The sequence below is a fragment of the Scyliorhinus canicula genome, chromosome 1 (assembly GCF_902713615.1).
Source record: "Scyliorhinus canicula chromosome 1, sScyCan1.1, whole genome shotgun sequence".
Classification (NCBI taxonomy): Eukaryota; Metazoa; Chordata; class Chondrichthyes; order Carcharhiniformes; family Scyliorhinidae; genus Scyliorhinus; species Scyliorhinus canicula.
The window spans coordinates 246,130,528-246,158,380 of record NC_052146.1 but is presented as its reverse complement, the minus strand read 5'-3'; the positions used below and the strand labels follow the sequence as shown (position 1 = coordinate 246,158,380).

The 27,853-nt window shown below is 45.9% G+C and overlaps 1 protein-coding gene across 1 annotated transcript in view; it reads right to left on the bottom strand.

Moving 5' to 3' along the window:
* Positions 1-27,853, bottom strand: part of hhipl2 (HHIP-like 2) — a 54,923-nt gene that overhangs the window by 10,327 nt on the left and 16,743 nt on the right. Inside the window, exons 5-10 of the mRNA XM_038793482.1 lie at positions 20,813-21,465; positions 19,842-19,985; positions 14,801-15,129; positions 7,700-7,826; positions 5,836-5,981; positions 2,238-2,319 (exon numbers count right to left, since the gene is read on the bottom strand). Of these exons, the coding sequence (XP_038649410.1) occupies positions 2,238-2,319; positions 5,836-5,981; positions 7,700-7,826; positions 14,801-15,129; positions 19,842-19,985; positions 20,813-21,465 (1,481 nt within the window). The remainder of the gene's footprint in view (positions 1-2,237; positions 2,320-5,835; positions 5,982-7,699; positions 7,827-14,800; positions 15,130-19,841; positions 19,986-20,812; positions 21,466-27,853) is intronic.

The window sequence follows — 27,853 nt, the reverse complement described above, 5'->3', positions numbered from 1 at the left end:
TTTCTGGTGCCGTTTTGGCTGGAATGTCAAATTTTCAATTCTCGTCCACAACCCGTCCCACCACAGACAAGACTGGAGAATACCGCCCTATAGTTCTTTTTAGCTCAGGATCTGTCGAGGAATGGTACATCGCAAAATTAGTTTTATTTACTTTTCTTACCTGCTTTCAGTTCTCAGCACTTCACATGTTATTTCTTATCTAGCAGCATAGTGAATCACCGCATTTCCAGACTTCTGCTTATGCCACTAGAAAGGCACACGCAAGCTGCCATTGGTGAATTGGCAAAACAATTTGCTTCATCAGCAACCCATCCACTTGATAAACATCCACCCCCTCTACAATTGGATCACTGTGGATGCAGTGTGCACAGAATGCATAGCAGCAGCTCACTGAGACATCAGCAGCAGCATCTCATAACACATGACCTGGAAGGACATGGCCAGCAGGTGGAAGGGGAAACCATCACCACCAAGTTTCCTTCCAGATCACACCCATGCTCACATGAACATGTAGATCTCTATTCCTTCATTGTCATGAGGTGAATATCCTGGAACTTCCTACGTAACAACATTGTGGGATTGTATCCACCACATTAAATGCAGAAATTCAAGAAGACCCCAGCCACCTTCTCAAGGGCAATAAAGGAAGGGTATGTATGCTTCAACCGATGCCAATGCTTATGTAGTTACATTGTATATCTTGTGTTGCCCTATTATGTATTCTCATGTATTTTCTTGAATTTTGTTTAATTCCCTTTTCTAATGATCTGTTGAGCTGCTTGCAGAAAAATACTTTTCACTGTACCTCGGTACACGTGACAATAAACAAATCCAATCCAATCCAAAAGCTGGCCTTGCCAGGAATACTGACATTTCTATATTGATTTTATTTGCCTTAAATTATCTTCCTCTGACACGGATGAGCTCAACAACTTGTAACATAATGGGTCACAACAATAAAGCCATGTCCATTATTCTACACATCAGAGCTGGGAAAAGTTGGTCAGTTTAGTCCTCATGTGGTCAGATTGGTTGGGCAACAAAATGATTGAGCCAGAACCTTCCCCAACAAAGCTCCACATCCTTGCTTCTAACTCTATCCCTTTTCCCAGAGATAATTCAGGCTGAATCAGTCTTTACATCCCAAATCCTACCCAACACAAGATTACTTTCTTCAACCTCAAAAACACCAGATTATATCGACCACCGCTGAAAACAAGATCTGTTCTCTCATTCCTTCCATGCTTGACTTCTCCAGCACCATCCTCACTGATCTCCTGAGCTCCATCCTAGATAAACTCCAATTTATCCAAAGTTCAGTTGCCTACTTCCTCTCATATTCACCAATCATCTCAACAAAGTAATGAATACAAGGCCCTGACAAATCATTGACAGGGACCACCCCCATCTTAATTCCATAAACCAATCATTCCCTGAATTATAAACCAGATCAAGCCATTTGGTTTTCCACCTCTGGTCTCCTAACCAACCTATCTCTATCCAATACAATAGAATTGTGAGGTCTTCAACTAACATAGCCTTATTCTCTAAATTTACATGCTTAACTGTTTCTTCCCTGCAGTACCACCTTCCCTTCCACTTTCCAAATCCATTTCTTCAACAATCTTTTAAGTCATCTACTCTCATTTTCCTTCTATTCATTGACATCCATATCTCCTAATGCCAGGCATCTTGCGCCAATTACAATAGTAAAAGTGCTATACAAATAATAGCTGTCTGTCAATCTTCATCTTGATTACAGTTCCCACAAGCAGGATTAATAACCCTCTACTTTTGGTTATAAATATTGATATACATTAAAAAAGACCATTACCATTTCAGTAAATGGATGGAATTTGAACCCTAATTAAGCACATACATTGATAGACATAGTGGCTAGTTCAGTAATATTATCAGAATCATCTATGAGATTGAATTCCACTAATTAATTCGACCTGAATCAATTAGTTGGTTTTAGTCCTGTATAAGTGATTATTTCTTTCGATTTTACTGTTTAAGAGATTTTACTGTTCAAGAGTTTAAAATATTCTAATGTATTTTCAAATCACCCACACTTAAATTGACTAATAATGTTTAAGTCATTAGTCATTAAAATATCTAAGTGGAGGTCACACCTACATTTTACAGTCCATAGTCATTAAGCACAGACTAGCCATAGCTCACTACTTGAGTTGAACTACAGCAGACAAGGTCATGAACATAAAATGAGTACTAACCTGGAAGGATCAATGAGTTTGTAAATTATTCCTTGTGAGGCATAGGCACTTGGAAAGGAAGTAGCCAAGAAGTATAATTCCCCTAAAGAGATTATAAAATATTGTTCAGGAAGTATGATTAGTTATTGATTGATCTATAATAGAGGAATTTTGTAGCTTTGTATTCATAAAGGGATACATTTATCTTGCACCAAATTCATATCAATACATTGATTAATCTTTAGGTGCCAATACCTACATCACTGTGCTGGAACATTCAATAAGTCAGGATTATTTAGCTGCTCTGCAATTCACATGTATTATTTTGCGAATTTTCTAAAAGTCATACAATTATTTCCACTATGTGCCTAATGTAGTGTTCGAAAATCTGTAGAGAATTACCTGCCTGATTACCAAGACTACAAATGACCTCATAATAAATGGTATGAGCCAATTAAACTCAAATTGAATTTCCCTTTCATCAATTGGATTATTCACCTTTAATTTTTTTTTGAGGAAGAGGAAATTCCTGATAGTTTCAATGAGTTGTATGTGGGGCCAGCACGGTAGCATAGTGGTTAGCACAATTGCTTCACAGCTCCACGGTCCCAGGTTCGATTCCCAGCTTGGGTCACTGTCTGTGCGGAGTCTGCATGTTCTCCCTGTGTGTGGGTGGGTTTCCTCCGGGTGCTCCGGTTTCCTCCCACAGTCCAAAGATGTGCAAGTTAGGTGGATTGTCCATGCTAAATTGCCCTTAGTGTCCAAAATTGCCCTTAGTGTTGGGAGAGGTTACTGGGTTGTGTGGATAGGGGGGAGGTGTAGGCTTGGATAGGGTGCTCTTTCCAAGAGCCGGTGCAGACGCGATGGGCCAAATGGCCTCCTTCTGCACTGTAAATTCTATGAGTTGATTTTGAAGTCTATTCCTTGGGTTTAAGCAATTTGCATGTACTGAATCCTCAGCATCTTGAGTACTTTGCAGATTTCTTGTGTGAAAGGTAAATTAGGTTGAGTCCATATACTTAAAAAGGATTTTAAGATATGAAATACTCAAAAACTCATAGTTTGGATTTTCTTAAACCTAAAAGTCCTGTGCATTATGACTTATCTGGAATCTGACCCAGCTGAGAATTTCACAATCTGCTCATTATCTCTGGGTGCATTGATATTAACGTGTACAAGGATCGCATTAGAGACTGGTAGCACTGCAAAATTCCTGAGCAAAGTTTCCACTTTTCAATAATGATAACTAAAGAAAACTACTAAATAAAGTTATTATTCTGAAGAGTAAAAACTGCACCACAAAAGTTAATTTTTAATTGTGCTGTGCACAAAATTCAGATTCCCTTACTTGATCCTCAAGATGTAGTCAGTGGATCAACCCACCAAGGTGACTTTGGGAGCAAGCATGATTTGTAGAGTCCTAATGCCCTGGCTATACTTTAGAGCAGTATACACTGCTAATATCCTCCACATTCACTGAGGAGGAGCTGGTTACACAGATATATAACAGTACTACCTACTGTGGACAATCTTATGCTTTACAGAGATGCATAAATACAACATTCCTAATTTTCCACATGAGTTGTTTTAAAGAGCTAGACACTTAGGGCGCTTTCTACTGGCCACGCTGCACCCAAAAGCAGCTCGCCATGGCGCAATGTGGCCAGTCACTGCTGGGTGACCCTACTCCTAGGGTCTACCCAGTTCACCACGTTTCACGAGATCATTGCGGGCAGGATAATTTTTTAGCAAATCTGCATATTAGAGCAAGACAGCTAGTCTCACTCTAATATGCATTCCTGAAATCTAACCAAGGCATTGAATCTAACTCCTTCGACTTGGAGACCTCCAATGAGTGCCATTCATTACTGGTCTCCACAAAAGGGGACCAGATGGAACGGCATGTGTGGGGGTCTCCCAGAGAATTTTAGGCTCCAAGGTGCTTGCCCTCAGGGCAGTGTGGCATCCTGGCACTGCTGGTGCCATCTGGGCACCTTGGCACTACCAGGCCTGCCAGGATGGCAGACTGATGGTGATCGGGGGGGGGGGGGGGGGTTCATTAGGTGCTTGAGAGAAAATGGTGCCCTGATCCCTTGCTGCACTGAGGAATTCTGACAAGTGGAGCTCCACTATGCAGAAAATGGACTAATTGTGGCCTTTGTCACGCATTCCTCGGTGAGGCCCCCGATCTACCCAGATGGGCATTTGATTGCGTGGTGTTTTTCGAAGCTCCGAGCGCTGGGAAACACACAGCTAAATGTGCTTGCTGTGGGACATAGTTACCATTTGGTTAAATCACACCTTGAGTCTATCAATGAAATGTATGACTCCTGAACTAAATGAACTGTTTTTTAAAAATATATTTAATTGCATTTAAATTATTACTTTAATTGCTACAATGTTGGTATCTGTAAAAGTTTGCAGTTTTATTGAAGCTCTTTCTGAAACCCAGAGAAAGAGGTTTTCACCTTAATGCATAAAAATACTGCAGATGCTGGAAATCTGAAAGAAATCAGAACTGAAACATTAAACCTATCTTCCCTTCTCCATCGATAACCTAAAGCTAATTTCCAATCTTTGTTTGACTATTTTAATTTAGTGTTTGATGTGCAGTTAGAATAAAAGGTATATTTAGTAATATTTATTATCCCTGGGATGTGGGGCCAAATCCATTCTAGCCAGAGACTACAGTTATGTGAAAAATGTTTGGCCAGGCTGAGGCAATTTCCTCAAAGAAAGATTTGCTTACTCACTTTTTTTTAACCCACCCAGATATTGCTTATTTCAATTTGGTCGCACCATGTTAAACAAATCTCCAACTTTCTCTCGGTCTCGGCAATGCTTGGTGCTTATCCTGAGTCCCTGAAATCTGATGAACCAACACCAACATCTCATAACTTGATGGGCACAAAAAATACCCATTTCATTTTTAAATTGGAAAGCTACATACATTTAATCAGCCACCCAACCATTACTTCAAATATCCACTTCCTGCACTACCGACACACAATGGCAGCATGTATATTTCCTCTAGAATTCAATGCAACAACTCATCAACTCCCAAAACCATCACATGCACCAGCTTGAAAATCAAGGGGCACTGGGTATACAGCAATACCACCAAATGCAAACTCTCCTTCATGTCACACACCATGCTAACTTGTAAATATATCACGTTACTTTGCCATCGCAAATTCTGTTTTTGCAGGGGTATCAACCGATTTAAATGTGAAGTAGCCATGTGCAACTCTAACACAAAACATCCCGATTAAACCCCACTCATTTGCTGCTTCAATCCTTCGACAATCCTGAAGTAACAAGACTTGATCATTGGGATACCATGCCACTGAGCCTGTCGACTTAGCTTCACATTTTAAAAGTGACGGTCTTTAATTATTGTGGTGATTGTCCTTTTAAGGGCAACACAGCAGAGTAAGGGTCACCTGGCCTGGGTGACCAATCGGCACTGAGATTGGGACATCACCCCAGTTGGAGGAGTTCTCCTAGGGCAGAGGTATTTTGAAATTAGCTGTAAGCATGCACCTCCTGAAGATCACTTGTTAATAAATCTCTCTTTCTTCTACCAATGAAGTCTCCAAAAGTGCATTATTACACTTACCTGCTTCATCTTCAGCAAATGAGATGATAAATTTATGATGATGATTAATCAGGCCTGGAAATAAACAGGTTTGGTAATCACCCATACAGATGTCCTGTTGCTTCCACATTCCTGCTTTCAGATCTTCCTGTAAAGCCATTAATCGACTGGATTAAAAAAATATATATATTTTAGACTCTTAACTACTGAAGACTGAAGGTTTACATTTACATGATCTCATCATTTTGTAAGAACATTTAATTTTGTTTCTTTATCTTTTTCTATGTAAATATTGTGATTACAGTTGTCATATATTAACGGTTAAAATGTTATTTCTGTAACCATGTTAAACCGGAGATTTACCAATTTTTTTTAAATTTAGAGTGTCCAATTCATTTTTTCCAATTAAGAGGCAATTTAGCATGGCCAATCTACATCTACCTACTCTGCACATCTTTGGGTTGTGGGGGCAAAACCCACGCAAACACGGGGAGAATGTGCAAACTCCACACGGGCAGTGACCCAGAGCTGGGATCAAACCTGGGACCTCGGTGCCGAGAGGCAGCAGTGCTAACCACTGTGCCACTGTGCTGCCCTAGATTTACCAAATTAACAAGTACTAAGATTGAAAATTAAATATATTGGCATGAAATTATGAGGTGTTTTGCAGTAAATGGGAGATCCATTATATAACGAAGTCAGCATTAAATGACTGCATTGATATTGAGCTATGCCATCATACAGACGTACTTAAGGCTTTTACTTCAAATTCTCAAATTGGTGTAACATAAAACTGTGAAGATACAAGAGCTGGGATCTAACTAAAATGCTTTGCCATTTCCATCTATTTCCAGCGTCTAAAAGAAGAATATTGTTAAATTACTGTCTGTCAAGTTGGAAAATCATTAATATGTATTACCCAATATCTTTTCCCTTATTTACTGTTGCTTCACTCAGGGTTGGAGAAGTCATGTGACTGGAATTTCCACCATCCTCCCCGGAGCACATTTTCCAGCGGCAGAGGCGGCTTGCCACTGGCCACTGTCAGGACCTTTCAGTCCTGCTGAAGTCTCACAGCATTTTGCGTGGCTTGCCGTCCCGCCACCGGGGAGCCTTTGACGGGACCATAAGATCCCGCTGATGGGGACGATCATAAAATTCCACCCTATGGATTCACTTCTAGAATTCCAATTGAAATGTTTGAAATGTGAGAGTTTTCCAATTCTTAAGTGTCGGACAAGTAGTTTTGCCCATATTTTAGTTGTTGGCTTCCTTCTACATAATTCCTAAGGTGCAAAATGCTTTCCAGATTTCCAAGTGCTAGAGCTCCTAGACAACCCACAAATATATTGCCGAGGGAGTGAGACATCACATATGAATACATAGCAGAAGATTACATAGAACATAGAACATAGAACAGTACAGCACAGAACAGGCCCTTCGGCCCTCGATGTTGTGCCGAGCAATGATCACCCTACTCAAACCCACGTATCCACCCTATACCGGTAACCCAACAACCCCCCCCCCCCCCCCCATTAACCTTATTCTTTTAGGACACTAAGGGCAATTTAGCATAGCCAATCCACCTAACCCGAACATCTTTGGACTGTGGGAGGAAACCGGAGCACCCGGAGGAAACCCACGCACACACGGGGAGGACGTGCAGACTCCGCACAGACAGTGACCCAGCCGGGAACCGAGATTGACAAAAGATTACTATTTTAAGGCTTTACCTCTTGGAGGAAGCCAGGAATTGTCCAAACAGCACCATCAGAAATAACTTTTTCCAACTTCTGAATAACCCACTGAATAAAAGAACCCGAAAGAATCCTTTAAAGGGGCAGGGCTTTTACGTATGCACAAAGATGACTGGAATGCAACTCACCCACTCATGAAATCTCCAAAAATATACAGGCCATTCAGATTAGGTGATTCACAGCCCCTGTACACATAACCACCAGTGACAGATTTACCAACGCTATGATCGTATGCATAAATAGGAAGGATATCATCTGTTATTTAAGGGAAAAACGTATAATTTTACATGAATTCAATACACATCTATCACACAACATACCAGATGACAGTTTTGTACACTGATAGTCAGCATTCCAATCCTTATGGGTTAGATGTATGTCAATGATAGAGCACTTTCAACCTCTTTGTTCAGGAGGTTGTGATTTACATCCCATGCCAAGGACTTTAACATGAAATCCAGGCTGCCACAAAGAATAAAGAACAAATAAGAATACAGCACAGGAACATGCCCTTCGGCCCTCCAAGCCTGTGCCTACCATGCTGCCCGTCTGAACTAAAATCTTCTGCACTTCCGGGTCCGTATCCCTCTATTCCCATCCTATTCATGTATTTGTCAAGATGACCCTTAAACGTCACTATCGTCCCTGCTTCCACCACTTCCTCCGGCAGAGAGTTCCAAGCACCCACTACCCTTTGTGTAAAAAACTTGCCTCGTACATCTCCTCTAAACCTTGCCCCTCGCACCTTAAACCTATGCCCCCTAGTAATTGACCCCTCTACCCTGGGGAAAAGCCTCTGACTATCCACCCTGTCTATGCCCCTCATAATTTTGTGGACCGCTATCAGGTCGCCCCTCAACCTCCGTTGTTCCAGTGAGAACAAACCGAGTTTATTCAACCGCTCCTCATAGCTAATGCCCTCCATACCAGGCAACATCCTGGTAAATCTCTTCTGCACCCTCTCTAAAGCCTCCACATCCTTCCGGTAGTATGGCGACCAGAATTGAACACTATACTCCAAGTGTGGCCTAATTAAGGTTTTATACAGCTGCAACATGACTTGCCAATTTTTATATTCAATGCCCCGGCCAATGAAGGCAAGCATGCCATATGCCTTCTTGACTACCTTCTCCACCTGTGTTGCCCCTTTCAGTGATCTGTGGACCTGTACACCTATATCTCTCTGGCTGTCAATACTCATGAAGGTCCTACCATTCACTGTATATTCCCAACCTGCATCAGACCTTCCAAAATGCATTACCTCACATTTGTCTGGATTAAACTCCATCTGCCATCTCTCTGCCCAAGTCTCCAAATGATCTAAATCCTGCTGTATCCTCTAACAGTCCTCATCGCTATCCGCAATTCGACCAACCTTTGTGTCGTCCGCAAACTTACTAATCGGACCAGTTCCATTGTCCTCCAAATCATTTATGTATACTACGAACAGCAAAGGTCCCAGCACTGATCTCTGTGGAACACCACAGCCTTCTATGACCAAGCCAGTTCTGTATCCATCTTGCCAGCTCACATCTGATCCCATGTGACGTCACCTTTTGTACCAGTCTGCCATGAGAGAACTTGTCAAAGGCCTTACTGAAGTCCACATAGACAACATCCGCTGCCCTACCTGCATCAATCATCTTTGTGACCTCCTCGAAAAACTCTATCAAGTGATTGAGACATGACCTTCCTTCACAAAACCGTGCTGCCTCTCGCTAATACGTCAATTTGCTTCCAAATGGGAGTAGATCTTGAAGAATTCTCTCCAGTAATTTCCCTACCACTGACGTAAGGCTCACCGACCTGTCATTCCCAGGATTATCCTTGCTACCCTTCTTAAACAAAGGAACAACATTGGCTAGTCTCCAGTCCTCCGGGGCATCACCTGAAGACAGTGAGGATCCAAAGATTTCTGTCAAGGCCTCAGCAATTTCCTCTCTTGCCTCCTTCAGTATTCTGGGGTAGATCTCACCAGGTCCTGAGGACTTATCTACCTTGATATTTTTCAAGACGCCCAACACCTCTTCTTTTTGGATCACAATGTGACCCAGGCTATCTACACACCCTTCTCCTGACTCAACATCCACCAATTCCTGCTCTTTGGTGAATACTGATGCAAATGTTAATCTACATGTCGATTGGTTTAACCAGGTCGGACAAGGCAGCCTTGAGGAGGAGTTTACACAATGTATCCGTGATAATTTCCTAGAACAGTATGTAATGGAACCTATAAGGGAACAAGCGGTCCTAGATCTGGTCCTGTGTAATGAGAAAGGATTGATTAATGATCTCATAGTTAGGCATCCTCTCGGAAGGAGAGATCACAATAAGGTGGAATTTAAAATACAGATGGATGGTGAGAAGGTAAAATCAAACACTAGTGTTTTATGCTTAAACAGAGGAGATTACAATGGGATGAGAGAAGAGCTAGCTAAGGTAGACTGGGAGCAAAGACTTTATGGTGAAACAGTTGAGGAACAGTGGAGAACCTTACAAGCAATTTTTCACAGTGCTCAGCAAAGGTTTATATCAACAAAAAGGAAGTACGGTAGAAAGAGGGAAAATTGACCCTGGATATCTAAGGAAATGAGGGAGATTATCAAATTGAAGGAAAAAGCATACAAAGTGGCAAAGAATAGTGGGAGACTAGGGGACTGTAAAATCTTTAGGGGGCAACAGAAAGCTACTAAAAAAGGTATAAAGAAGGGAAAGATATATTATGATAGTAAACCTGCTCAGAATGTAAAAACAGATAGTAAAAGTTTCTACAAATATATAAAACAAAAAAGAGTGGCTAAGGTAAATATTGGTCCTTCAGAGGATGAGAAGGGAGATTTAATAATGGGAGACAAGGAAATGGCTGAGGAACTGAACAGATTTTTTGTGTCGGTCTTCACAGTGGAAGACACAAATAACATGCCAGTGACTAATGGAAATGAGGCTACGGCAGGTGAGGACCTTGAGAGGATTGTTATCACTAAGGAGGTAGTGATGGGCAAGCTAATGGGGCTAAAGGTGGACAAGTCTCTTGGCCCAGAGTGCTAAAAGAGATGGCTAGGGAAATTGCAAAACCCGTGATAATTTACTGAAATTCACTAGACTCTGGGGTGGTCCTGGCGAATTGCAAATTAGCAAACGTGACACCACTGTTTAAAAAAGGAGGTAGGCAGAAAGCGGGTAATTATAGGCCAGTTAGCTTAACTTCGGTAGTAGGGAAGATGCAGGAATCTATCATCAAGGAAGAAAAAGCGAGGCATCTGGATGGAAATTGTCCCTTGGGCAGACACAGCATGGATTAATAAAGAGCAGGTCATGCCTAACTAATTTAGTGGAATTTTTTGAGGACATTACCAGTGCAGTAGATGATGGGGAGCCAATGGATGTGGCATATCTGGATTTCCAGAAAGCTTTTGACAAGGTGCCACACAAAAGGTTGCTGCATCAGATAAAGATGCGTGACATTAAGGGTAAAGTAGTAGCATGGATAGAGGATTGGTTAATTAATAGAAAGCAAAGAGTGGGGATTAATGGGTGTTTCTCTGGTTGGCAATCAGTAGCTAGTGGTGTCCCTCAGGGATCAGTGTTGGGCCCACAATTGTTCACGATTTACATAGATGATTTGGAGTTGGGGACCAAATTGTAGTGTCCAAGTTTGCAGATGACACTAAGATGAGTGGTAAAGCAAAACGTGCAGAGGATACGGGAAGTCTGCAGAGGGATTTGGATAGGTTAAGTGAATGGGCTAGGGTCTGGCAGATGGAATACAATGTTGACAAATCTGAGGTTATCTATTTTGGTAGGAATAGCAGCAAAAGGGATTATTATTTAAATGATAAAATATTAAAACATGCTGCTGTACAGAGAGACCTGGGTGTGCTAGTGCATGAGTCGCAAAAAGTTGGTTTACAGGTGCAACAGGTGATTAAGAAGGCGAATTAAGTTTTGTCTTTCATTGCTAGAGGGATGGAGTTTAAGATGAGGGATGTTATGCTGAAATTGTACAAGGGGCGCGATTCTCCGACCTCCATGCCGGGTGGGAGAATTGCGGGAGTGCCAGGTGATTCACACCATGCCGCCCTGGCACCCGCACGCGATTCTCCCACCCTCCCCCCAAAATGGCGTGTCGCATTTTGCTACAGGCCGCTCGGAGAATCGCCGCTCCGGTCGAGCGGCGATTCTCCGGCCGAATGGGCCAAGCAGCCTGCCTAATACAACCGGTTCACGCCGGCGCCAACCACACCTGGTCGCTGCCGGCATGAACAGCGCACGACATCTGTGTGTGGGGCCTGTGGGGGGGCGGAGGGAGGATCGAGCACCAGGGGGGTGCTCAGGAGGGGTCTGGCCCGCGATTGGTGCCCACCGATTGTCAGGCCGGCGTCTCTGAAAGACGCACTCTTTTCCATCCACCACCCCGCAAGATCAATCCTCCATGTCTCCATGCGGGGCAGCGGAGGGGAAGACGGCAACCGCGCATGCACGGGTCGGCGCCGGCCAACCTGCGCATGCGCGGGTGACGTCATTTAGGCGCCGCCGGCCGCGTCATTCAGGCGGCGCCACTTTGACGCAAGCATCAAGGCCCGGCGCGCGAGATTGACGCGCCGTCGCTCCTAGTCCCCTGGGGGGGGGGAGAATAGGGGGCGAGGAGCGGCCTCCGACGCCGGAGTGAAACACTCTTTTCACTCCGGCGTAGGCACTTTGTCTCCCTTTGGGGAATCGCGGCCAAGGTGTTAGTGAGGCCACGCTTGGAGAATTGTGTTCAGTTTTGGGCTCCTTACCTGAGAATGGACGTACTGTGCTGGAGGTGTGCAGAGGAGATTCACTAGGTTAATACAAGAGTTGAGGGGGTTAGATTACGAGGAGAGGTTGAGTAGACTGGGACTGTACTCGTTGGAATTTAGAAGGATGCGGGGGGATCTTATAGAAACATATACAATTATGAAGGGAATAGATAGGATAGATGTGGGCAGGTTGTTTCCACTGGCGGGTGAAAGCAGAATTAGGGGGCATAGCCTCAAAATAAGGGGAAGTAGATTTAGGACTGAGCTTAGGAGGAACTTCTTCACCCAAAGGGTTGTGAATCTATGGAATTCCTTGCCCAGTAAAGCAGTTGAGGCTTCTTCATTAAATGTTTATAAGATAAAGATGGATTTACATGAGCTCCAGGATCCATGGTATGCTGTGGGTGGGCTAAATTGTCCCACAGTGTGACCTCTGCCCCTTACTGGGGAGGAAGTTCCACCGTCGGCAGCTGCTGGTCAATCTGATTGGTCAGTAGCTCCAGCAGGCCAGGCAGCAACAAGAGCACAGTAGAGGGCATTACCACGACAACAAGCAGTTGCGAAAGAAGATCCAATGGATCCAGAGTGAGGTACATCCTGGGTATTGGGCAAGGACGGTTTGGCCAGCTTAGCGATAGAGCAGATGAGTAGGTTTTGGACAGCAGGTAGGTAGGATCTACCTTTGAGGATGGTGTTTCAATATGCAAAGGGCATCTCCCAAAGATAATACTTCCTCTCCCTTCCTGCCCTTTTAAACATAGTTTTCTTTGAAATGGCCTGTCCACTCCTGCCCGCCTATCCATGCCAGCCATATTGTGGCATGGGCAGCGTAATATCAGGGTGAATTGGTTTGTTAACAAGCTCAATTGACCCTTAATTATTTTTAAACATGCTGGGTGGGCTGCTGTTTTTCGTGTTATGGGGGTGAGTTCAGAGATGGATAGGATGGTGGTGCGCTGGGTACTACCTTACTTTAGATATTCTCCCACTGAAAATACACCCACATAAAATCCAGCCCCTGTTGCTTATCCCAGGGCCTCAAAGGTGTAAGATACACAATCTAGGTCTGAAACTATGTAAATACTGTGACCGACATTTCAGGTCCCACCCAAAGAGCAAAGTTTACCAAAAAAACCTGAAAACTTCATTTGTTAGTCATACTCAGTTGTTCCTCCTGGAAAGAAGCTTGAAAGATTTTAATAAGCAAAAATAACTCAATTAAATTTTTGCATGGCATGTTGCAATAGCATAACCAAAACCAAATAAATCCACAGGAGTCCAGATTAGGCTTGTGAGAATGGAAACTCCAAACCCAAAGCAAATTCCTTTAGCATTTAAAAGTTGGACCGATTTCCCAGGCCTTTATGGCCGTTTTCACGAACGCCAACGCACCTGCTCTCACCGTTCGTGAAAACGGCCGCAAAGTGCCGTTCTGGGGAACCATGGCACCGATTGGCACGGCCGCACCACAGCCGTGCCAAGGGTGGCATGGGCCCGCGATCGGTAGGCACCGATCGCGGGTAGCGGGTCTGAACCCTGCGCACTCTTTGTTCCTCCGCCGCCCCGCTGGATCAGTCCGCGGGGCGGCTGAGGGGCATAACGGCCCGCGCATGCGCGGGTTTCACGCATATACGTGATGACGTCATCCGCGGGTTGGAGCCGTCCAATCCGCGCATGCGCGGCTGACGTCATTGTGCGCGTCAGCCGCCGTTACCCTTGGCACGCGGGCTTAGCGAAGTTTGCTAAGCCTGCAATGCCGAGGTTCACGGGGCCCCGCTGCTAGCCCGACCGGGGAGCAGAATCGGGACCCGGGAGGGGGCGCGGAGGCTGCCGTGAAACACGGCCAGTTTCACGGCAGCCTTCACGACTCTCCGGATTTGCGGAGAATCGCGCCCCAAGAGTCTCGCAACTCTCTTCACTCTCTACATCAGGGGTGGGCAAACTTTTCCGTGCAAGGGCCACATTCAGAAATTCACAATTCACAAAGGGCCGCATAGTATATTAAGTAAAATAATTACTTCACCCGGTTATGATTCTGGGCGCCTCATATAGAACATAGAACAGTACAGCACAGAACAGGCCCTTCAGCCCTCGACGTTGTGTCGAGCAATGATCACCCTACTCAAGTCAACGTATCCACCCTATACCAGTAAGTAACCCAACAGCCCCCCCCATTAACTTTTTAAAAAAATTAAAAAAAAAAAAAAAATTTTTTAAAAAAAATTTTTTTTTTTTTTTAATGACTTGGTGGGCCGCAGAAATACCTTTGGCGGGCCGCATGCGGCCCGCGGGCCGTAGTTTGCCCACCCCTGCTCTACATGGAAGAGGTTTGACAAATAGATTTTCCACAAAGAAACGTAACCGCGCTATAGTTTCCGACAACAAACATCACATCAACATTTATTCATTTGTTACAAAAACTGCACAATAAATGGAAATCTAAAATACCTAATGATGAATTTTGGCACAATTTTGTGTCATAGCATTCAAAGCCTTCCTTAGCTCTCCAGCCATAATTGCCTCCTTTTACAATTATGTCAACTTCTTCATACATGTTCTGGCCCACATCACCACAGAATAGTCTTCCCCTGCCTTCCTTTGTTATTGGGTCACCCCTGTCCACTGAACAACGCCACATATTTCTCACGCCGTATGCATAAATCTCTGGTCGAGCAATTCGATCATGAACGAAAGGGTTGTCCAGTGGGATTTGGTATGGCCTGTCATAGGAACTTCCATCAACATCAATTCGTAAAACTTTGCCTAATAAAACGCTCCTGCAATTAGAAAAAAAAGATTTGGTGAATTGCTGCAGCAACAGGGGAATTTCCTTTTGCAACTTTAAAATATTCGACTGCTCGTGTAGAACAGACATATTATTTTGCAATATTTAGATTTCCAGAAGGCATTTGACAAGGTGCCACATAGGAGACTGTTGAATAAGCTAAGAGCCCATGGTGTGAAGGGTAAGAGCATGGATAGCAGATTGGCTGACTGGCAGAAGGCAGAGAGAGGGGATAAAGGGGCCTTTTTCAGGATGACAGCCAATTACTAGTGGTGTGCCTCAGGGGTCGGTGCTGGACCACAACCTTTTACAATATATATATATTTTAAAAATAAATTTAGAGCAGCCAATTATTTTTCTTTTCCAATCAAGGAGCAATTTAGCATGGCCAATCCACCTAACCAGCACACATTTGAGTTGCGGGGGTGAAACCCACGCTGACATGGGGAGAATGTGGAAACTCCACACGAACAGTGACCCAGGGCCGGGATTCGAACCCAGATTCTCAGCGCCGCAGTCCCAGTGCTAACCACTGCACCACATGCCCGAGCGTCTAATTGCAGGAGCGTTTTATTAATGATCTGGAAGAAGGAACTGAAGGCACTATTGCTAAGTTAGCAGATGATACAAAGATCTGTAGAGGGACAGGTAGTATTGAGGAAGCAGGTGGGCTGCAGAAGGACTTTGACAGGATAGGAGAACAACAAAGAAAGAAAAATACAGCACAGGAACAGGCCCTTCAGCCCTCCAAGCCTGCACTGACCATGGTACCTGCCTCAACTAAAACAGTATGCATTTACGGAATCCATATGCTTCCATTCCCACCGTATTCACGTATTTGTCTAGATGCCCCTTAAATGTCGCTATCTTACCTGTTCCTACCACCTTCCCAGGCAGCGCGTTCCATATATTTACCACCCTCTGTGTAAAAAACCTGCCTCACACATCAGTTCTAAACTTTTCCCCATGCACTTTAAACCTATGTTCCCTCACACTTGACTCTCCGACCCGAGGAAACAGCATCTGACTGTCCACTCTGTCCATGCCACTCATAATTTTGTAGACCTCTATTAGGTTACCACTCAACTTCCGTTGTTCCTGTGAGAACAGACCAGTTTTATCTAATCTCTCATCATAGCTAATGCCCTCCATACCAGGCAACACCCTAGTATTAATTGGGTCGGTGCAGACTCGATGTGCCGAATGGCCTCCTTCTGCACTGTATGTTCTATGTTCATATGAGGAATGGTTGAGGACTCTGCGTCTGTACTCGTTGGAGTTTAGAAGGATGAGGGGGGACCTTATTGAAACTTGCAGGATACTGAGAGGCCTGGATAGAGTGGATGTGGAGAGGAGTTTTCCACTTGTAGGAAAAGCTAGAACCAGAGGACACCATCTCAGACTAAAGGGACGAACCTTTAAAACTGAGATGAGGAGGAATTTCTTCAGCCAGAGGGTGGTGAATCTGTGGAACTCTTTGCCGCAGAAGGCCGTGGAAGCCAAATCACTGAGTGTCTTTAACTCAGAGATAGATGGGTTCTTGATTAATAAGGGGATTAGCGGTTATGGGGAGAAGGCAGGAGAATGGGAATGAGAAAAATATCATCCATGATTGAATGGCGGAGCAGACGCAATGGGCCGAGTGGCCTAATCCTGCTCCTATGTCTTATGGTCTTATATTGCAATAAGTGTCAACTTGCCACTGGGTGTTGTGATGAATTTCAGATGTAAATTGTATTATATGTATTTGGTACAGTAAAGGGGTAAAAGTCTGGGTTAGTGTGTGTATGCATCTGTTGCAGTGTTTTCTTTAAGCCCTGGTTTAAAAGACAACCGGGCTTTTTGGCTGCAAAGATGCAATTAAAGCATCATAAAAAATTAAATCATCATTCATTCCAGCCATGTATATTGTTTACCTGAAGTTGAGTTAATGGAAGTTTGTTTATTTAAAGAAGGTTTTCCGATAAGTAGATAATTAAGGACAATGTGCTTATCTTTAGTAAGATGATGTAGTTAATGGCGAGAACCTTGAAACAAACAGTTTAGTTTGGGGATGTGAACAGACAAGCAACTTTTTGCCAAATGCTGAGATGTTAAACAATAGTTTCATACAGGCAAGAATTCTGCTAGCTGGTTCCTGAAGGATTTATCTCCGTCTTCAATCAATCTGTTAAAAGGAACTGTATTGTGTGCTGCTTCTTCTGTGAAGGCTTGCAAGCAGATGAGAGGTCAGTGGTGGGCACAACCCCCCTTGTGGTGGGAACACCCAGCCATCCCCCCCCTCACCCCCCACAGATCATAACCCCAGTGGTGGGAACTTTCACCTGAGCTGCCAGCCACTCAGTCTGGCAGATCTGTTGCTCAGAAACACTGGTGAAGAGGCAGTGGCTGCTGGTAACCCTGTGTTTGCTGACTGTAAAGTGGAGTTTGCTCTGAGATGGGTTTTGCTTGAGTGGAAATAAAATATTGTAGTTAGAAATTAGTGTTTCATTTTCATTGTTAAGCATTGTTTAACTGGCAATTGTAAGCTATTCCTTGATGATGTTAAAGTTAATTTAATCCTGTTGTTATGGGCCAGAGATTAGAGAACACCAAAGTGTATCATGGAATTCACCTGACCCACAATTTTTAATAGATTGTGGTATGGGGAGCACACGGCCAACTCTACAGGTGTGGTACAGCAGAAGTGGAAAAGTATTTTTTAAAGCAAAACAAAGTTTATTCTATGAACTCAAGTTAACCTTTTTTAAAACATACAGTGAACCATCAATTCAAATACAACCCCCAAAGAATACAACACTAAGTAATGATTAAGCTGTCCTTTTAACATCCAGAAGACTTAAAAAACTTTCAAAACATAAAGGCATCAGGCTTAACTTCACTACTGAGAACATTTATAATTCTGAATTTACCAAATGATCAAGAGATAGTATTTTGATGGCAGAGAGAACAGCAGTACACCTGCTCTGTCTGGTTTCAGCTCCAACATTGAAAACAAAACTAAAACACACCCTGCAGCCTGCTCAAAAATGAAAGTAAAAAGCTGAGAGACAGCCCAGCTCCACCCACTCTCTGGCATCACTGCAGTAATAAACACCCAATTCTTAAATGTACTCTCACTACAGATATTTATATACACACCCCTTTATAAACACCCATTTCTTAAAGGTACTCTCACATGACACTGTGTTAATAATAAAGTGTGTTTTAATATACCTGGAGCGAAGGATCCCTTCCTCACAGTGTAACAAATTAAATAAAATATTGGGATTTCTGTCTGGTATCCTATCAAATGTTGGGATCTGGTCCGGGATCTTCTGGTGCGAACTATCAGGTGAATGGTGGCGGAAGTCTTGTCCTGGTCCTATTATCACACCTCCGCGTGTAACTGGCTATGGGGCAGCCTGTTAGAATGGGGATTGTCACTCCACTCATTTACTTGCTGGGGCAGGGGGGTTGGGGACAGATCTCTAGCAAATCGTAAAATTCCACCCTTGAACTCTATAGTTATCTCAGTTCCTGTTCTAGTCTTCTATATACATTAGCACTTCTCATACTATTGAACAATGCACATAGGCGGGGAGGGGGGAGTATTAGAAAGGCGAAAGGATCTCACCCACCAGCTGTGGAACTAGTGTGCTGCTTCTTCTGTGAAGGCCTGCAAGTAGTTGAGAGGTCAGCTGCCTCATGGCCCAGGTTAGATCCCGGCTCTGGGTCACTGTCCCTGTGGAGTTTGCACATTACACAGAACATACAGTGCAGAAGGAGGCCATTCGGCCCATCGAGTCTGCACCGACCCACTTAAACCATCACTTCCACCCTATCCCCATGATCCAATAACCCCTCCTAACCTTTTTGGTCACTAAGGGCAATTTATCATGGCCAATCCCCCTACCTGCACATCTTTGGACTGTGGGAGGAAACCGGAACAGACGGAGGAAACCCACGCAGACAGGGAGAACGTGCAGACTCCGCATAGACCCTGGTGCTGTGAAGGCACAGTGCTATCCACTTGTGCTACTGTGCTGCCCATTCTCCCCATGTTTGCGTGAGTTTCGTCCCCACAACCCAAAAGATGTGCAGGGTAGGTGGAATGGCCACGCTAAATTGCCCCTTAATTGGAAAACATGAATTGGGTACTCTAAATTTAAAAAATAAATAAAAATATGTACATAAGAACTAGGAGCAGGAGTAGGCCATCTGGCCTCTCGAGCCTGCTCCGCCATTCAATAAGATCATGGCTGATCTTTTTGTGGACTCAGCTTACCCACCCACTCACCATAACCATTAATACTTTTACTGTTGAAAAATTTATCTCGCTTTGCCTTAAAATCATTCAACAAGGTAACCTCACCTGCTTCACTGGGCAGGGAATTCCAAATGTTTCTTTATCATGTTCCCTGGCTCTATGCATGGTGAAAAGCCAACCTGCTGCTCGATTGTAACAAACAGCATCAGGAAGAGGCCCTTAATTGGGGCAGAGGGGGTGTTGGGGGGGGGGGGGGGGTTGCAGTAGCATATAGGCCTTCCTGCAATGGATATAATGATGGGGTGAAGGTGCGAATGTGGCACGGTCCTCACACGCACCAATCCACGCAATTAAATGTCAGGTCTTAAATATCGGCCATTGTAGTTATTGATCACAGGTTTATATTGTTTTAATTGGGAAACTTCATTTAACAAACTATTTATATTCATACTTACTTGTTTTGAGCATTTCCGAATTTGCCAAATGGATCTCCAGCTTTTCCACCATCTCCAGTGAAGATGTAGAGAAAACCATCAAGGCCAAATAGAATTTGCCCACCATTGTGGTTGGCTGCTGGTTCTACGATTTCCAATATACACCTGTAGATGGCATTGTAAAGGTTATGTTTTGAATTTCAATTATTTGCTTGATTTGCAAGTTGGATGCAAAGATTCTGTTGGGTACAAAATTCTGAACTATTTATTTCTTAAATTTTTTTTTAATGTTGATGAAATTCACATCAGTATCTATGTGCCCATGGCCTTGACTCCACTGTATTTCCTCATTGTTACTCCAGGGTATGCTTGAAGGTCATACTGCTAAATTATGGTTCTCTCCAACATACATGCCATTGCAAAGATCAATTTCTTCTACTTATGTAACATTTTTGCCCTTAAATGCCAAGACCATTTCAGAAATCCAAACATGTACATTTATCACTTTGAATCGCAACTTTTCTATTTAAAAAAAAATTTAGAACATACAATTCATTTTTTATTCCAATTGAGGGGCAATTTAGCGTGGCCAATCCACCTACCCTGCACAGCTTTTTGGATTTGTGGGGGTGAAACCCACGCAGTCACGGAGGGAATGTGCAAACTCCACACGGACAGTGAGCCAGAGCCGGGATCGATCCCGGATCCTCGACGCCATGAGGCAGCAGTGCTAACCACTGCGCCACCGTACCGCCCTCGAGTCGCAACTTTTCTCATGCTCTTCCTGATCCACAAGTGACAGCTCATTCAGATCATTGCAAAGTGCAACTGTGTGTTGCTTTCAATTTGCATAAAGCAATGACCATTTTTAAACTAACCCTGCCAGTCAATATTATAAAAGTCTTTGAAAGCTCATAATGTTCCTCCCGAACTATAAATGGTACAAATGTATTGAATGCATTTGTAAAGAGTTTGATAGTATATAGTTTTACCTTTCAGAATAAAGATCTGCCTGGTTCATGTCATGAGGTAAAATTTTCAATTCACTGACGCGAACCTTTTCCACCTTGCCTTTAGTCAGGATGGAATAATACACATAAAATTTGCCATTAGCTTTGAATTTTGGATGAAAGGTCAGTCCCAGGAATCCTCGCTCATCACCAACCCAAGGAGTGGTCAGTACTTGCCGTGTAAGGTCAAGGAATGGCTCCGACAGTCGAGTGCCATCTGGCAAGTAGACCCAGACAAAACCAAGCTGCTCAGCTACAAATAAACGATGGGTATCATCATTGGCGTGAATCATAAGAACAGGGTTTTTTAAACCATTGGCAATCTCTTGGAGACAAAGACGCAGACAGCCCTGTTGGTCCTCCACCACTGAGCCCAGGTTCTGGTTCAGGTCTGTGTTCTTCAGAACGTTAGGAAAGCAGTAGTCTGGGTCAGGAAGCTGGAGCAGGTTACAAAAGTAGTTCCTGTCCCTTTCCCATGACTCCTGCATCTGTCTGTCCTTGGTCAATAGGTGAATGGATGAGCGACAGTTTAGATGGAATTCTGAACAGTAGTTGAAGCAGAGGCCTGGAATCTTTCTAAGAGGAGTAAGAGGGTCTTCTGCATCATACATGTGGGCAGCATAAGGGGAACACTCCTGCACGGAAGCAAAAACAATTTGGAAATCTATCATAAAGTGACACTTCCATCTCTTTGCATCCTAAAATGTATTCACATATTTTTAAACAATGCCACCAGGTTAAAGACCTGTCTTACGTAATCAAACCTTTCTACGTGTCTACAGAATTTCATAATGTACCAATCCTGAGAGACAGAGACAGGTTTCTCTCCAGCTATCCTATTTGCCCGGAACTTCCATAGAGTGGCACTCAGCGTGGGATTGCCACTCCGCTCAGTCTTACTTACCTGGACAGGAAGACACTCCTTTCTCACCCGGCCTGAAGGCCGAGCGAGAACAGTGTAGTGGATGCCTGAGGCTTTATGTTGAGGCCTCCTTTTTTATGGCACTAGTTCAGGCAAGCGGTTGGAGTCTTGTGGGGGTAGGGAGGAGGGGGGGAGAGGTTGGTGGTGATGTGTTGGGTAAGCTGGGTCTGCGAGGACTGCGTTTACCATAGCAGTGAGAGAGACAGGCTTCCAACACTTGAAGAAATGCAACTCTATTTTATTGAACTCTTAACTATCATACATACCTTAACTGTGGGTTGACACTCTGCTGAGTTGACTGGAGACCTGAGGCTAACCTGACCAGACTATCTTACTACCACATGGTGGATGTTCATGTTGTTGCTCACAGGCTCTGACTGTCTCAGAGGCTGCATCCCAAGAGAGCGGGAAAACTAGTGCCCTCTGGCGTTATAGTGGCCGTGTCCTGTCTGGTGATTGGCTGCTGTGTTCTGTGTGTTCATTGGTCATCCTGTTTGTCAATCAATGTCCGTCTGTGCACCATCATATACTTGTGTGTATATTATGACAGGTGGTGCATTAGTACAATGGCCACCCAGATATAAAAATGGTTTGAATTCTTCTAACTTTTTCTGAGTACCTATTACTGTACGACAGTCGGAATTGTCTGCAGTTTAGGATTCAAATCGGAATTTCAGTTTGAGAACTTTGAACTTCTCAGCCAATTGCCGTGCAATCCTTACCTGGGGACCTCTGTACAGCCCTGGAATGGGAAGTTATGGGTGAATGCGATGGATTCACTTGAGCCAATTAGCTAGAGATAGCAGGGGCTAATGCGTAGGTGAGTGGTCAAAACCAGGCCAGAATGAACAGCAGCCACTGCCTGTACCATTCCCTGGGGCTCATTGGCAGCGGAGTGGAAGCCGGCCTGGAGCTTTTCATGGAGGAGTGGCTGTGCTGATGGATGTGGTGTCAGCAACAGCGTTGCATGAAGCGGAGCAAGGGTGTAAAATAGGCCCATGTGACCTGGGTGTGTGACAAAACAGGGGCCCGTATGACTCGATGTACTGGAGAAGGGGTTTTGGCACAGTTAAAAAAAAGATGAACATGAAGTCTGGACCTGGGAGCAGAGATATAAGGAAAATATAGATGCCGTTGCTGCTTCAGCTAAAGGAACTGATTGACCAGAACTAGCAAGACAGTGCAAGTGTTGTACCAGAGTTTCAGATAAAGTGATTCTGGTGAGTCCATAGCTTGAGCAGAGGTGGAGAGGTTCTGCAGAATTACGCCACATTGGTGAAGACTATCCCAGCGGAATTTAAGTTGCTGCCGATGGGATCGGTGACTACATCCTTGAAGACAAAGGATTCTACTTGAGGAAGTTCAGAGCTTTAAAAGGAAAGTCTCTGTGGCTGAAATTAAAGTAACATATGCTGAATGAACTGCCCAGTAAATACTATGGTATCTTCTATTTAACGTGTAATTTATAGTTCATATTGACCACAATTTTGGTTAATTCGAGCTGAATTCATGTTCATTTTGATTTGATTGTTCAAACCTTGTTCATTGGTTTGCTTGTTGGGGGTAATTCGGTAAATTTGGTTCCTTTGATTGGTTAGTCTCCGCCCCACCGTGCCACCTTTCTGCCCAGACCCGCCGGCGGGATTCTCCGTTACGCCGGCCGGTCAATGTGGGGCAGCCCCACGCCATCGGGAAACTCCCAGACACCGGCAAAACGGAGAAATACGCCGTCGGAGAATCCCACCCAATATTATATTTTGATCATTGTAAACACCGCAGTTAAATCATCGCTAACTCTTCTGCACCCACGGGAATACAAGCATAATCTATGCACCTATCTTCATAACCTTCAGAGCTCATCATTCTGGTGAATCTGTATTGCAGCCTTTCCAAGGCAAGGGATCTGGAAATGAACATTTTACTTCACATGCAGAATAACCAGAGTTTTATACAAATATTCTGGGCAGGTTTCTCCGTCCCTCCAGACCCGTTTTCTGGAGCGAAGCACCCCACCGGCAGTGGGATCCTCAGGGCGGGATTCTCCCTTATGGGAACTAAGTCCCCACGCCCGCCAGGAAAACGGGCGATAGTCACTCCGGAATTTTCCCTCAAAGGTCCAGGGTGATTCTCGGTTTTCATGGGGGCTAGCAGAACCCGAGCGTGTGCCCCGTAGCTCCGGTTGCCGGCGGGGCCCTGCAGTTATGCCCGCGCGGCCACGCATTCGAACGGTGGCCAGTTGCGGGTCCACACATGCATGCAACGGCCGGCCGCGGGTCCGCGCATGCATGCGCCGGCCATCTACGCAGGGTAAACCGGCCCTGGGGGGGAGCTCCCATGATGGCCTGGCCCGCAATCGGGGCCCACCGATCTGTGGGCGGGTTTGTATCATGGGGGCACTCTTTCCATCCACGCCTGCCTCTGTAAGGCTCTGCCATGGCCGGCGTGGAGAAGAACACCCCTGCGCATGCGGAGGAACACGCTGGCCGGTCTGCGCATGCGTGGAACCATGCCGGCGGTTCTGCGCATGCGCCAACTCGCGCCGACCCTTCGGCACCGGTTGGCGCAGCGCCAACCCCTCCGGCAGCGGCCTAGCCCACGGAAGTGCGGAGGATTCCGCACCTTTCGGTCGGCCCGACGCCGGAGTGGTTCGCGCCGCTCTTGGCGTCGGGCCACCCGGCATGTTGCGGGAGAATCCTGCTCACTTTTTTTTTCTTTGTTTTTTCAATAGATGATTAGAAACCATGGCTGGAGTAAGTGAAGGATTTGGCAGCTCAGTATTGCTCATGTTGGTCTTCCAAATAGATAGTGATTTCAGGCTTCGCTCTAGAATTTGAGTGTCCAATCTGTACTAACACTCTCATTCTGCTTTAAGGAAGTGCTAAATTGTCAGAAATGAAAACTTTAGATGAGACTGACGTTTTATCTGCTTGTTTAGTTAAATAAATCATTGGTCAGACTACAGTTAGGGGCTGGTTTAGCTCACAAGGCTAAATCGCTGGCTTGTAAAGCAGACCAAGCAGGCCAGTAGCACGGTTCCCGTACCAGCCTCTCCAGACAGGCGCCGGAATGTGGCGACTAGGGGCTTTTCACAGTAACTTCATTGAAGGATACTCGTGACAATAAGCGATTTTCATTTTCATTTCATTTTCAGTTATGATAAGCATGATCTACTTTATAGAAAGGTTGTCAGAGACATGGAGATGGCAGAGAAGAGATTCATTTGCGATGTGGGTAGGGGAATAGGAAGAATCCTGGTTCTACGTGTCTGCCTCGTGGAAAAGTATCTCTAGAGGTGCTTTTTAAATTCCCGGGGTGGTGGGGTTGGTGCAGGCTTGAGTTGGGCCCAACAACCCTGGAACCGGTTCAGAGTCAGACGCATCTGCTGAATGTAGAAGCGGGCTTTTCATGACTTGGGCCCTCTATCAAAGGCAGCTTTGAAGGCCAGCCACATGGAGAGAAAGGAAGGTTAATGTTTGCAACTGTGCAGGAGGAGACTTCAGAACACTATCATGTAAGTAAAAGCTGTAAATGTTGGCCAACTAGCTAATAATGCTGTAAGAGGTGGCCCGCCATGGGCTTTCCACAGGGAAATTTAAATTGCGCTTGATGCATGATCAGTAACTCCCGAAACGAGATTGGAGGACAATTGAAGGCTTTCTTGAACTAGATGTTTCCCCCAGCAGCACAGGTACAGAATGCAGCTGCTAGGGAAACACAGACTCTTATACTCCACCTTTCTGGGCAGAACTAGCAGGCAGGCTTCACCAATGATCTTACAGGGGCTGTTTAGCACAGGGCTAAATCGCTGGCTTTGAAAGCAGACCAAGCTGGCCAGCAGCACGGTTCGATTCCCGTAACAGCCTCCCCGAACAGGCGCCGGAATGTGGCGACTAGGGGCTTTTCACAGTAACTTCATTTGAAGCCTGCTCGTGACAATAAGCGATTTTCACTTTTCACTTTCACTTCAGTATCAGGTACCTTCAACACCAATGATCTTACAGCAGCAGGTACCTCCAACCTAGGTACAGTAATACCCCTAATACCGACTACCACAGAGCTTTCTGCTTTAGCTGTGTTAGCATCACAGACTAATATCCGCCAACATTTATATAGGGTCCGATTCAGCGATCTGATTGTGCCCAGCGCGAATACGGGCAAAACGGGTGAATTGCTCGAAAACCCCAAATCAGGGTCCGCACTGGATGCTGGGCCAATCATGAATCACCTGACTCGTTCCGCCCGGCGAGATCCAGATCTTCATATTTAAATGAGCTGAATGGCGAGAGGCGCGTGGGGGGTGTGGCGCCAGACCGGGGTCGGATACGTGGGATGCCTCGATGACGCGGCACCACGCCGCTTAAGATGCGCGAGTGTGGAGTCCCAAGACCCGCGAGGTGGCAGCCGCCCGCCGTGCCGCCCTGAGGTCCAGGGACCACGACCTCGTCACGCTGCTGGATGTGGTCAAGGAGAGGAGGGCAATCCTCTGCCCTAGACGGGGCCACCGCCACCCGGGCAGCACAGTCCGGCGAACATGGAGGGAGGTGGGCAATGCCGTAAGCGCAGTGGGGCACACCCCATGGACCGGCCAACAGTGCCATAAAAATATGCACAACTTGATGAGGGCAGCCAGGGTGAATACACCGAGACAGGCCCCTAGCAACCACCCCAACCCCTGCCACCCACACATGTGAAAGTAACCCTCCCCCCAGGAGGAGGGCTAAACCCCGCATGGCCTGCTTTGGCCGGGCACCCAGTGCTGCCATGCCATCATCTAGCCAACATCTGCGCAGCATGCGGCGGACCGCCTAACTCTAATGCTGTTGCCCCTCACCCCAGGACAAACCCGCCCACAACCATAGGGAGCGTGAGAGAACTGGAGGGGATCCACCCATACAGCACCCCCTCACAGTCCACGTGCAGAGGGCACTGGACCTTGTTGGCGGAGCCGAGAACCGGGAGGTTGCCCCTTGCCAGATCGGAGGTGCACCAACAAGTGAGACTCCGCTGCCTGGTTCCACCCCCTCAACCCAACCACCCCCCCTCTCCACTCCCTCACCCCATTCCCCCCCCAATCCACCCCATCACCATCCGCCCGCCCCCCCCACTACACCCCCTCTCCCCAGTCTAACGATACATGCTGTCCTGTGTCTTCTAGGACCTGCCGCCGGCCCGTCTGGCGTACCTCGCCTACGGTCAGGTCCAGTTCCCCCCAGGGACGCACGCCATGGCGGGGGGGGGGGGGGGGGGGTAGATGGCAAGAAAGGCCTTCCTCCGACACTGGGACCAAGGACACTGATGCACAGAGGGCGGACACCCAAGATACCGACAGCCTGGACATGGAGACGCTGGACACAGATGCACACGACAGCCAGGACAGGGACACACCGAGGACGGGCACACAGTTGACGGACAGACCGGACAGTGACTCTCAGACAGGGGCGAGACAGGGACCATCGGGCCAAGGGTCGACGCAGGAGACCCTTGACTTTGGCTTCGATGAGGACATGGACTTTGCGTCCCTGCTGTCTCCCACACCATCCACCATCGCAGAGCCTACCACTTCGTTGGGCACTTTAGTGAAGAGGCTTCTGGGGACACTCACTGGTGCGCACCACACAGCCGTACCGGTACAGCAGTTGGAGGTAGGAGCAGCTGAGGATCCGGACGGTCGGAGGGCAGCCCAACCCCAGAAACCAGCTGCTGCCCAGTCGGTTCCCGGGTTCATGGACTTTCCAGACCCACCCATAGACCCGATGCAGTTAGACACCCAGGGACTACATAACGGGATGGTGGCTGGCTTCCAGCAGCAGCAGGCGCAGGTGAAGGAGTCCATCCGCGTCCAGGAGCAGGGAGTGGTGCCAGTCATGACTGCCACCCAGGCCAAAACCACACGGGTGGCATCAGTGGTGGAGGCAATGGGTGCAATGGTTTCGGCCATGGGTCAGGTCATGCATGGCGCGGGGCTTCATGTGCACGCGTCATCCGTGGCCCAGGACATGGCTTCCCTCTCACAGGGAGCCATGTGCCAGAGTCAGCTGGACATTGCAGCCGTGCTCCGCAGTCTGGCTGAGCCACAGCACGCCATGGCCCTGTCTCAGCAG